The following is a 12731-nucleotide window of genomic DNA, read 5'->3' as shown; positions in this document are numbered from 1 at the left end:
TAACAGGAGCATGAAAGATTTGTTCTTCGCTATGTTTGTCATTCTGTGATAGATGAAGAGACCAGCATGGTCCCCAAGATGGGCCTCCTGCAAGCACATGCCACAGGGAGCTGGGGGAAGGGATTTTGTCCTTTTTCCAGTAATACTTTGTGGTTGAGTTTTGGTTTTTTTTCTTTTAGCAGACTGTTTTTTCCCACCCTTCTTCTCTCGTGCCTTCTGTCAACACTGCTAAATCTGCTGTGTCCGCTGCCATGTTTCAGTGCTTCCAAACCCTCTGCGCACTGTTTTCAACAGCCTCAGGCAGAGTGGAGACACTCCCCAGACAGGTGGATGCTGCACTGCTCTGCCTTGCTGCCTGTTCCCTCAGTCTACATGCCAATTCCCACCTTCTCCCTCACCACCCCACTGCTTGATGCTGCTCTTGCAGCTCTCTGAAGCACACCAGCTGGGAGCAGCCTTCTCTAGACACTGGCCCTTGGCTTCCCTGGGCAGATGGGTGGGTCGACCGCCCCCTGGGAAGTGGCAGCTGCTTGCTGAGGGGGAGATGCTGCTGTGATCCCCAGAGCCTCTTGGGGAAGCTCTTCTGCCCATGCACATACTCTTGTTTCTGTGCTTCCCGCTGCTGCCCAGCCCAGTGCCAGTTCTGTTCCTCCCTCACCAGAGCAAGGACAGTGGGCAGCACTTGCCTTACAGCTCCAGACCCATTCTGAGCACTTGGGATACTAGCAGGAGGGAAGACTGACTCTCTCCAGGGATGATGGAGGCCAAATGCTCCTTTCACACACTGGAAAGATCTCTAAAGGAGTGATGTGTTCCCCTGGGGACTGTGAGACCAGCCTGGGGCTGAAAGCAGTCGGTAGCATTCTGGAAATGTCTTGTGAGCCACTGCAGCCATGCTGGTGTTTGCTGAAGCTCCTCAGGCCTCATGGATGAGAAAGGGCTGGGCGTGGCAGCGGGCCGAGGTCTGAAGAGGACAGTCTTGCTGGGAGCAGAGCCTGTGTGCTAGTCTTCAGCATTCGGGCATGCCACCAGTCAGGGCTGCAAGTGGACTCTGCCATCCCCAGCTCTGCTGTCTGTGCAGACTGGACTTTTTTTCTCCTCTTCCCATGGTTCTCCCTGGGTCGGGGACTTGTTTTCAGAGTGGTGTTTTGAGGTTCCCCTTGCGATAACAATGCATTTCAAAGTCGTTCAGGTGGAAATCTGCTGTCCCTAGGAACATCCTGTCCCCCAGAACAGGAGAGGCATGGGTTCCTTCTGCATGGGCAGCAGACTGTGCTGCCTGTCCCCTCCACACCCACCTTCCCCACAGCTCGGCATCCAGGGCTGGGAGGGAGAAGGGGCTTGGTTTCATTGTGCCAGGAAGGTGTGCTGGAAGCGGGGTCAGAAGGGATGTGTGACATGAAGCCTGTGAAGGTGGTTATGAGGGCGCCTCTGCCTCTTACAAGTCTGGTTTGCCTCATCATATGCTTATGTCCCTTGAGGCCCTGTGTAAGTAATGCCAATATTAAGTTCTTTACAATTGGGCGAGAAACACCATAATGCAGCCTTGTTTCCTTCTTAAGCTGCTGGGCTTGGGGCAGGGCGTGCAAACACAATGCACTTTGCACAGGTCTGCAGAGCTGTCCTCTGGGCCATGCACGCCTGGGTTTGGGTGGGTTGCCTCCATGGGGTCTCTATCCCTGCCTCTGGCGTGGCCATCGGAGGCAGCAGCGCCGCAGAAATACAAACATCCCTGTTCATCTGCCTCTGTCAAAGCACCAGGAAACTGCTGGAAAGGACAGAGCTGAGGTCCAGGGCCTTTTCTCCAGGCTTCTGGGAGGGAAGAGCAAACAATGGAGCTCCGGAGCCTGGGAAAATCTGCCGGATACACTGGGTCTGCTGGCGCTGGGTGCGGACTGGGAAAGCCAGCGCTGGGTTGTGGTGTTTATATTGGAGCTACTTGAAAGCATTCCTCGAAGGAACCATCTTGGGGAGCTCCACAGGGTCTCTGCTGCTGGTGGCTGAAGAGCATGGCCGAGAGGCTGCACTGGGAGATTTCTCCATTGCTGGCTTTGCTTACTGTTAGGGCTTTCACTGCCCAGAAGGACAAGGCTGGACCTTTTTTCATGCTGGGAAGTCAGGAAGTCCCAGTTCTCTTCTGCTTAGTCTCTTCAACAGCAGGGGGAAAGAATTGAGGGAAGCTGTATCAGGACATAGCCTCAAGGGATCATCCATGGCTGTGGAAACAGTCCTTTCAAAAAAGCCTCTACGCTGTGATGTTGCCCCTTTCCTCTGATCTCCAGTGGCAGGGCGGCTGGAGACAGCATGTTGTGTCCAAGAGGAGACTGACAGGCAAAGTGGGGTAGGGCACACATTTGGAGGTTTCACTTCTCCATCATGTTCACTTACAAACCTTCTGGTCAGGGGGAGCATGGTGGTCATGGTCTGGCTGGAGCTTGGCTCCCTCTTCCCTCAGTGATATTGGACTGGTGGAGCTCTACTGTCTCCTCTGGTCCTGTGAGGCACCACACACACCCTTCCCGCCCCCCCCGCCGCCCCCCCCCCCCCCGATATCATGGTGGAGCGATGCAGGGACACTACCATGTCATGAAGAATATGCCTGAGTCCCACACAAGCCCTGAAGGCAAAGCTCCGGGGTGCAGTACCCTCTCCTTGAAGTAGGAGTGCCGGTGGGCATGCAGAAGGCATTGGAGAGCTCTGGGGAGGTACCAAGGAACCCCTGGCAAATGCTTGTGTTCCTGGACCGCTCCTCACATCCTGAATTGTGGCCCCTTGCTTGTCTCCTGCTTCTGACTGACAGCCCACCTTGCTTGGTTGCCCTACATGGCCATCATGCAAAAGGTCCCTGTGCCATCATCCCCCAAGAGCTGCCTGAGCACTGCTGGGCTCTGTCAGCTCCAGGAGCTTGCAGCAGTTGGTCTGAAACAGTGTGGGATGGGCTAGGTCCTAGCACAGGCTTTGCCTCTCAGCCTAAAGGAGGGAGCGTGAGTGCAGAGGTAGTGGAGCCCGTTTCTCTGGCCTTGTTGCCTGTCAGGGCACAGACTGCGAGTGCCAAAGCCCTGCTGTAGGGCGGCTTGCTGCTTGTGACAGAACCCATTGTCTCATTGCCTTGCTGTGGCCATCCGAATAACCTGTCCTGCTGGCGGGTCTTGGGGCCTCTGTGGAGCTGGCACAGGGAGAGCCCTGTGTGAGGATGGGGCTCCTGCTGCTCCCCACTGTCCCCCACCCATGGACTGAGCCGATGCTGAGGCCCCACCCCATCCTCCCATCCCGAGCAGGGCCAAGGCATGGGATGTCTTCCTCCCACCCCAGCGAAGTGACTCAGGGCAGTGAGGAGCTGTTGCGCTTTGGGCACCCTCGCCTTCCTGCTAGCAATGGGTTACAGGTAGGCATCTTGGCTTGTCCTCCAGGAAGAGTCTGTGAGCACAGCACCCCCTTTTCTTTTCCCTGTTAAATGTCTCATTGCTCATCTGAAGACCGAAATGTGGGCTTTGCTCTTTTACACAGATGTGGGGGTGGGGAGGTCATTACTAGCTGGGGTCCCATGGCACCCTAACATCATAATGCCATACTGGGACAGGAGCCTGTCTCTGGAGGCCAGGCTGGTGATACTGCTTGGCTATTCAGCCCTGCACCTGAGCAGGGACAGATGGGGACATGTGCAGCGCTGCAGTGTGGGTGTGAATTGACAGGACTGTTACAGCTGATCATGCAGGAGGTGGTGTGGCTGCCAGCTGTGCAGGCAGGGAGAGGCTGCTCACTGCAGCGCAGCACTGAGCGAGGAGGTGGCAGGGCTTCGGGCTGAGCTCCTGCTGCCCCACGTCAGTGAGTGTTTGGCAAGTACCGGAGTGGCATGCACTGGTGGGCCTGTCGATGCCATGTAGCACCAGCACATGCTGAGCCTGTGCGGTGGGACAAGTGTGGTTGTGTGGTGCTGTGCCTGCCAGGCCTCCACTGAGTGGGTGGTTTAGCTGTGCATGGAGCTGGCTGGAGGTGCAGTATTGGAGGTCAGGGAGAGGAATAACACTAGGCCGGTGGCTCACAGTATGTTGGGTCCAGTGCCTTCCCATAGAGTGCAGGGTTATTTTCCAACCCTGCTATAGGGCTGAGGATCTCTGAAGGCAGGGGGATATGCCTACAGCTCAGGGGCTGCAGTGCTGCTGAGCTGTGGCTGTTCTCCCCTGAGATCCAACAGCTGGGTAGTGCTGGTCCAGATGCAGTGCTGCTCCAGCCGTAGCACTGTGTTAAAGATCACTCCTGACCTGCCTGCCAAGTCAGGAGCCTGTGAGTAGCTCTGTTCTGCTTGTCTTTGATGTGGTTCTTTACCAGTTTCACTTCCCTGCTATGAAATGAGCTGCTGGTACAGCCAAGCAGGGGGAATCAGTGAACTAGTGTTAGAAATGCTCATTTAAAAGTCTACCAAATGTTGCTGCTTTGGTTCTTCCCGTTAGTCCGGGAGCTCTTCAAGGAACAACTGGGTCTTTAGCAGCACCTGTGGTTGGGATCGGAGCTTGGCCGTGTGCAGGAGGGATGCACAAGTGTGAGGAGCCTCCCCAGGGAGGGATGCCTGGTGGGTTGCAAGGCCACGTGTCCTCAGGAATGCCACCCCTATCCTGCCATTACTACTGGCCATTCCCTGCCCATGTCCTTGCCTAGTGCTGCTGGTGTGCTGCTTCAGGCATCATGCCTCTGGGAAGAAGCACACACAGGATAAGCTTCTGATAGCAAAACAGGAGTTGGAAGAGCAGGGGCTGTGCTTCATGGCAGCTTGGGCAGGTGGAAGGAGGCCAATCCCAAATCCCTCAGTGTTTCCCAAGCAGCTGCTCTTGGGACAGGGCTTGGGTCAGTCCTGAGCAGTGATGCTGTGAGCAAGAGGCAACGACTGCGGGACAGTCCTTCCTCATAGTGATGGCATATCATCTTGAAGTACTGTCAGGAGTTCCCTGACAGGACAGGGCATGTGCAACATGGCCTCAGGACTTACCCAGTCACAGCTGGGAGCAGATACATGGAGGGAGGGCACAAAATGAGGCCAGGTTCAAGGGGACCTTCCCGGGAACAATGGTGCCTTTGAAGACCTGGAAGCTCAGGCTGATTTAAGAGCCTTTCCATTCCCTTTTTGCCAGAGCTCACGAACACATGCCAGCTATAGCCACTGCAGAATGTGCCTTTGGGACTGGGATGCTGCAGTGGGCATGGTGGGTTGTAGTGGATCCTGAGTACTACTACCATGGGTCAGAGGATACTCCCAGCAGATGAGGATTTCACAGCCATGAGAGCTGAGCAGGGCCAGTAGGTTTGGCCAAGGGAACCAGATCTGATGGCATCTGGACTAGACTGGGAGGATCCCTACACAGAGGCTTGGTGGGTTGCATGGGAGTAACCCAGGGACATCAGCCCCTGTAAATCTCCCATTGATGTTGTAGGTTTTTCTGCAAATTAAATATGCATTTGGAAACTTAGATCAAAAAAACAATATGGTCTGTAAGGACTGTCATTATAGTTTGACAATCTAAAGGCAGGCACTTGGGATTATTTTCCAGCTTGAGTGGTCCAGAATAGTTTACTGGTCCTTAGCTGGTCATTCTGGATGCTATGCTAGCTAATGAGCCTTGGGAAGTGTAGGCTGTTTCCTATCTCAGTGCTGTTGATACCAGATGGGTTATAGGATGATGAATTTGTTTCATCCCAGTGTTCTGCTGTTCACAATTCAGAAATTTTTCATGTGTGTAACAATGATGTGTTTCTGTTTCAGGAAGGGGAATCTCTAGGGAAAAACGAGGAGTTGATATAACTTGCGGAATCTCCAGGCACTTTGAGATTAACAATCTGATATTTGGGTAAAAGTGCAGGATAATTCAGTTAATATAATTCATAAATAATTCCCTGTATTTCTATCTTTCTTCCTTTAGGGAGACTCCTACCCACTGGCAGCCTCTGCCAGGCACGAAAGCAGCCATGTTGGTCAAAGTGAACAGTTTGAGGAAGATGCAGAGCTCTTCAAACAGTTTGCTTCAGCTGCAGAGTGCTCCAGAGCCCAACAGCCAAAATTCTCTTCCAAAACCAGCCATATATGCTCAGCCTCAGTCCATGTCCCAGAGCCCTGGTGCCACAAAGCAAACGCCTACAGGAGAAACACAGCAGTCTATGCAGGTCAAAAAGACAGAGAATGGTGGGTTTTGCCTGGTGCTGATGAATGGTCCGACTTCTCGAACACCTCCAAGGAGCCAGACAGGAACACCCCAGCCTACATCCCCCAAGTATGCCTCCCCTGCACCTATATACGATGAGCCATCTTTAGAGTCTCCAATTTATGATGAGCCACCAGTAGATATGGACACTGAAAGCATCGGTATCAGTAGGATTTCTCCACCAAGGTCACCAAGCAATAGCTTAAAAAAGCAGCTGCAACCAACCAAATTATTACAGTATCCAGGTATGCAACAGCAGCAAGCTGCAAAGAAGCATGCAAGAAATCCTTCTTCAACTGAATACAGTCCAGCTGGCAAAGAATATATAAAACACATGGTCAATGTTGATCAGTCTTGCAAACTCTCCCACTCTTCTACTGCAACATCGGATGCCTCTACTAAACTGCCTGGTCAGCTTACTTCAAAGGACAGCTTCAAGCAGTCTTGGAGGATCTTGGAAGCCAACGTCCTCAAGAACATGGAAGCCCTCCACAGTCGGCAGAGCAGCCTGCAAGCTCGAGAGTACCCAGCTGGTATAAGCCATCAGGATTCTGGTTATTCAACTGGTCCTTCTCCAAGTTTGAGAAAAAGGAAGGGAAGGAGGCAAGGGACAGGTCAAGGAAGACCTGGCTCTGTGGGCAGCAGTAGTGAGCTCACAGCTTTGAATGATAAGCTCATCGCTGAGATGCGTGCTGTGGTGGGCAGGTCAGCAGCTTGCAGGGGAAGCAAAGCCAGCCTTGATGCTGAAAGTCTGGAGAGCAGCATCACAGCAGAGAGCAACAAAGTCAGATTTCAGTCTGACCACTTGAAAAAATGCATCAGCCAGAGCTCAAGGGACGACGTCTCAGCTAGCAATAGGTCTCTGTATAGACAGGGCCTGGACAGCAGGGGCAGCTTTCCCAATGAAGTGGCTGCTCCACAGGACACAGTGAGGCAGAAGAGGACTTTTGAGAAAATAGATTCTCTAGAAAAAAATGTGACCAGCCAGACAAGCTTGGCTTCATCAGATGCTACATGCCACTCCTCCCAGGTACCTCTCCATCTACACTGGGTTAAATCGCATGCCTTTGCTGGATGGTCGTGGTGCAGAGCCAAATACCTGGTCTGCTCCCGGGTGGGTTTAGGGGATGTGCTGCAGGCAGAACATGTCTGTGCCTGCAGAACAGCAAACAGGTCACAGAGCCTCACAGGTTTCACAGAATCACGGAACGGTCAGGGTGGGAAGGGAGATCACCTAGTCCAACCCCATGCTGAAGCAGGTTATCCTAGAGCAGGTTGCACAGGATCATGTCCAGGAGGTTTTGAATGTCTCCAGAGAAGGAGGCACCACAGCCTCTCTGGGCAGCCTGTCCCAGCACTCACTCACCTTGGGTAAAGAAGCCTTTCCTCGTACCCAGATGGAAGTTCTCATATTGCAGTTTGTGCTTGTTGCCCCTTGTCCTGAAAAGAGCCTTGCCCCTTCCTCCCGACACTCACCTTTAAGACATTTGTAGACACTGATAAGATCCCCCCCTCAGTGATCTCTTCTCCAGGCTAAACAGGCCCAGCTCTCTCAGCCTCTGCTCTCAAGGGAGATGCTCCAGCCTCCTCCTCATCTTTGTAGCCTCCGCTGAACCTTCTCCAGCAGTTCCCTGTCTCTCTGGAACTGGGGAGCCCAGAACCGGACAGAGTGGTGGAGACCCCATTTCAGGCCAGTGGTATGAGAGGAGCAGGAATTGTGCCAGAGTTGCTGGGGTACAGGACGCAGTTGTCAGAATTTGTATGGCCACGTGGGCAGTGTTTTATGTTTTTTCCTCTCTCTTCTTTTTCTAACAGTTCCTCTTCCTGTGTTCTCCCTCCCAGTCATTCCTGAGCATTGAATGGAAATACTCAGAAAACCAGTGACAGTGACTCTAGCATCTTCTTGTTGGAAAAGCTATTTTAAAACCTACTTGTGTGCCTGCACAAGTGAAGCCGTTTTTCTCTGTAACACAGCACTCTTACAGAATTTAGTTTGCCATCTTTTCTCCTGTTTTCTCCCATGATGGAAACTTGTCCTTCATGGTTTTAGTTAAGATTTAGGTTCTATATAAGTGACTTTTATATCCTGTGAAGGTTTTGTCCTTTTCCTCTTTGCTCACTCTTCTGACTATTTGACTCCTGCTGAACAGCCTGAGTCGCTGCATCTCCTCTGTGAGGCACAGCTGATAACAGTCCTCCAGAGTGAAAAGTGACTATTTTAATGTGTTGTTGTCTTCTGCTGTTTGCTAGCACACAACCTTTAATGAAGAAACTTGGCAAAGCTGCTTGACCATTTCAGATTGCTCCATTTCAGTAGACATGAGGTGTAACTTCTCTCTAAAACTCAGGCTGACACCTCCCCACTGTACTGGATTTATGTGTATTCGTTCTCCTCTTTATCATAATTTCTGATCAATAGGGCCTTGCTTTCACCAGAAACCCTTTTTAAAACTGATGTCATGTTCCCACATTTTCTGTTTTTCAGACACACGGCCAGTTTGAGTTTACAGAACTCGCACGTTACTGTTAATAGTTCAGCAGTTTCATTTCACAAGCTCTTTAGGCTTCTTGGAAGACTGCTGTCCAGTGCTCAGGATGTGTTACACCTTGTTGCATTGATGGGGAGAGCTGAGACTTGATGTCTTGATTATGCACAGGAGGTGGTGGGTTGGGGATAGGCTGTGAATGGCCTTGAAGATGCAGAAAAATTTTCTGTGTGGTAGAATGGAGAAGGAGAATACAGTGGAAATTGTAAGAAGATGGAAGTTGTGGTAAAGGCAACAAGTCAATAAATAGTGTATTTACAGAAATACTCTGAGTTGTAAGGGTCCAAGTAAGGAGGGGAGGAGGCTGCAGAGAATACGGCAGCAAAATCACTGCCTTGCTTGAAAATGGCAGCGCGTGGCTTGAGTCACCAGCAATGTCCTGTGCTGGGCCTGCATGATGGAGAGGAGAATTGGGAGACAAGGAAGTTCTGCCCATCCTCCTTGGATAATGAAGTTCTAGGACAGGCTGAACAGAGGTGGATGTGTCTTGTCAGCGCAAAGATAATAGCTGGGTAGTTGCATGAATGAGATTTGAGAGATAAACTCTAGAGAGTATGAGGAGGTGGATCCTCAGAAGTAACGTGCTGAAGGAGCAGTTAGGGTGGTAGGAGGAAAACCAGCCCTGGGCATGGAAGCTGGAGTGAAGGAGATAAAGGATGGATACAGCAGAGAACTGCAGGCAGGGATTTTTAGTTAGGGTGTTGAGTGAATTCAGAGAGGGTGAGGAGGGAGAGGGGTAACTCGAAGGGTAAAAAAACAAAACAAAGTAGAAAAGCAGGAGAAATGATTGTGCCTCAGACTGGCAATAAGAGGTGGAGTGTGATGTGTGCTAATCCTGCCATCCACATGTAGGTACATGTTAGGTGTATGATATGGAAGGGTTAGACTGCACAAGCCTCTGATGTGAGTTCAGCAGTTCCCCCTTACTAAGAAAAAAACACTGACTTACTCTAAACATTTAAGAACTAACATGTATTTTGGAGTTGCCTGTGGGCAAGGACTGGAATGGAGCATGGCGCACAAGTTAAAGGTGATCTGCAAAGAAGGAAAATGCATGTCTTATTTCACTTTTTCTATTGCCAAACCAAAATTTACAGGATTTTTGTTTCTTTATCTTCCTTTAAAAACCAAAAATGTCAAGATTATCTTGTTTGGCTTTTTCCTATTTACTGGAGATCTCCTTGGAGAACACAATGTGAAGTGTTTGCTCTTAGTTGCTGTATGTGGGAATTTCAAGTCTAACAAAAAAAGTCTGTTTCCTAAAACAACTTCTTGGGTGTTTGAGTTCAACATGTGTCCCAGGCTGCCACTTCCATCCAAACTAGAGAATTCTGGATGAGCAAAATAAGTGTCTTATTCCCACAAGTAATTATTACACACCATTTTCTTGGGATCAGTACTACCAAAGCTTTAATTATGTAGTTATCTGCATGGATTGCTGGGGAAGGATGGACAAGGGCTGCATGTAAAAACTGTGTCCAAAGTCTGGAAGGAAGGTCTTTGTCTCTGCTGCTTGTGTCTGTAAACTTGTGATCAGTGAACTTGTCCCTGGAGCAAAGGAGTTTGAAGACTGCAGGCTGTGGGCGGGGAGCTGCTGTCCCTAGTTCTCCGAGAAGAAAAAACAACCCAGTACTTGTGAACAATTCTGATTTGGGGAGGGTTAAGCCTGTCTTGGATAGGAAAACGTGGTAGGAGCCCATCGCAGGGGTGCACTTGAGTTCAGTGCAGTGGTACTCACAGACGCATTGGGTCTGTAGCCACAGCCTGTATCTTCCCTGTGGATGCTGAGGATTTGGCAGGAGGCTGCGCTGCATCTGTAGGGTACAGTGAGAGCCAGCTCTGTTGGTGGTGGAAGTTGACTGATGCAGATATCCAGTCTCCTTCGCTTCACCAACTCAGACATGATTTATCCTATCTGGGTGAGAGCCTAGCCATCAAAATAACTGTGCCCATGCTCCGCTGTGCCTCTCTTAGCTTCTCCTGCCCCATTTGTGTGCCTGGCCAGTGTTTCCATTAGGAAAGTCATGGTGGAATGGAGATACATGTTTTCAATGCCTCAGTGCAGAGGCTGTCCAGGCACAGGCTGCCCAAAGGTCAGCAGCTCCTCATGGCTGCCAGACATGTTGATTTGGTTTTGTCTTTCTTGGTTTTTTTCTTGCTAGAACTTGGGAAAATAGTAAAGGCAGGAACCATCTATGGGATTGTAGCGGCCACAAAGGGTAAAGGTGAGAGGAAAACAGTGCTAATAGTGCTGTGGCTGTCTAGTCTCTTACCACCTCCTGGTGTTCCCTGCCCACCTCCTGGGCTCCTGTGGCTCCACAGAAACTGAGAGGTAAAGAGTGAGGAGAAACCTGTGGCTCCTTGGTGCCACAGAGCTGTAGTGCTTTTCTGGGAGTTAGCCCAGCTCCTGCTTGGGCTGTCCTCTGGAGCTCTGGGACAAGCTGGACAATCAGGCCTGTTACTCCATGTCCCAGTGCTTCCCTCAGGGACAGCACCAGTGTACAGCTGTGCCAGCCAGGCTCTTGCAGAACTACAGATGTCAGACACCAATTCGTACAAAGTCATGTTTTGTACAGATTCAATGCTTTGCAGTTGCTGGTAGCTTTATGACTCACCGCTGATAATTTTCCTGGCAGAGTAAGGGGTCATCTAAGTTGCTTTTAACATGTCTGTTCTCCATTGCAGCCCAGGACAATAGAATTGGACCCCAAGCAGGAGAGCAGTGGCCAGCCTGGTGGCTGTGTAGGATATAATTTCCCTTACAATACTCTACGGAAGCCCATATCTCAGAGCAGCATGGCAGACTGGGCTTCTAAAAACCTGAACATGCACACGCAGGGAATCTTCCGCCGAAGGATCTCTATCTCCAACATGCTGTCCTGGAATGGTGGCTCTATCAAAAAGCCAATGCTTATCACTAGCAACCACACCATCAAAAAAGAGGCATGTGAGATGTTCAAACTGGTACAGAGCTACATGGGAGATCGTCAGACTCGCATGGACCGCAATCATGTGGCATTGGTCACAGTCACCAAGTGCTGGAGCATGCAAGGTTTACGGGATGAACTCTACATACAATTGATCCGGCAGACAACAGATAATACATGCTACCGAAGTCTGGCATGGGGCTGGGAACTGATGGCCATAAGTTTGGCCTTTTTCTCCCCATCACCCAAATTTCAGTCTTACCTGGAAGGTTACATTTATCGCCACCTTGACAGTGATGAAAACAGTAAGTGCCTCGTGCACGCGGACTCCGTCCCCAGCAGCATTCTGGCAGGTTGTGCCACTTACTCAGAGTTGTCTGGTTTTTAAGACTACAGGTAGTCAGTCACCAGCCAGTGCTGTCGTTTCCATGTGTTGGGCGAGAGCATCATGTGCTGGGCAAGTTCATCCTTCCTTGGTGGGATGAAGCTGCCACCAGCTCATGTCCCTGTGGTTCTCACTTGTGTCTGGCAAAGAAATGCAAGCCCTAGACTGTGCTCATCTCGCCAGTTAGTATGGCAGGATCAGCACTGAAAAGAGCTTATTTGGACCTGCCATGGGCAGAGTTTCTTTGGGTTCTCCAAAGACATGATTTACCTCAAGGTTCCTTAAAGCAGGCAAAAAAAAAAACCAAAAAAAAAAAACGGAGAGATGAATGTTAATATAAATTTTTTTAGGGAGCCATTGCAAACATTACAAACAGATCTTGGCTTGGCAAATAGTTGGGGATCCTGAAGGATGCTGGCTTTTGTTGTAAACAGGTGCAATTTATCTGCCTTTCAGAAGCTTTGGGGACCAGCCCAGCATATATTCAGTTATTAGCTCAATCGTAAATTGCTATAGCACCCTGGGGGGGGGGAAAAACAAGAAGAAGAAAAAAAAAAAAAAAAAAAGCCAGGTGCCAGTCTGGAGGGTATTTATTGGCTTATTTGTCACTGTTTCAACAGTGGACCCTGTGTCTTGTCCCGTCTCAGGTGAGAAACCAGAGCATCTATTTCCACTTGGGGCT

At 50.4% G+C, this 12731-nt stretch overlaps 1 protein-coding gene across 4 annotated transcripts in view; it reads left to right on the top strand.

Annotated features, from left to right (window-relative positions):
* Positions 1-12731, top strand: part of LOC119154232 (rho GTPase-activating protein 39-like) — a 67531-nt gene that overhangs the window by 41383 nt on the left and 13417 nt on the right. For all 4 annotated transcript variants that reach the window (XR_005106392.1, XM_037401521.1, XM_037401519.1 and 1 more), the window contains exons 3-4: positions 5913-7221; positions 11423-11969. Coding sequence is in view for 3 of the 4 variants with exons in the window: in XM_037401521.1 (XP_037257418.1) it covers positions 5913-7221; positions 11423-11969 (1856 nt within the window). In the remaining variant the exon portion in view is untranslated. The remainder of the gene's footprint in view (positions 1-5912; positions 7222-11422; positions 11970-12731) is intronic.

This window comes from Falco rusticolus, chromosome 10 (assembly GCF_015220075.1).
Source record: "Falco rusticolus isolate bFalRus1 chromosome 10, bFalRus1.pri, whole genome shotgun sequence".
NCBI classification, from domain to species: domain Eukaryota; kingdom Metazoa; phylum Chordata; class Aves; order Falconiformes; family Falconidae; genus Falco; species Falco rusticolus.
Note: the sequence above shows the minus strand (reverse complement) of the source record. Positions and strands in the feature narration are given on the sequence as shown.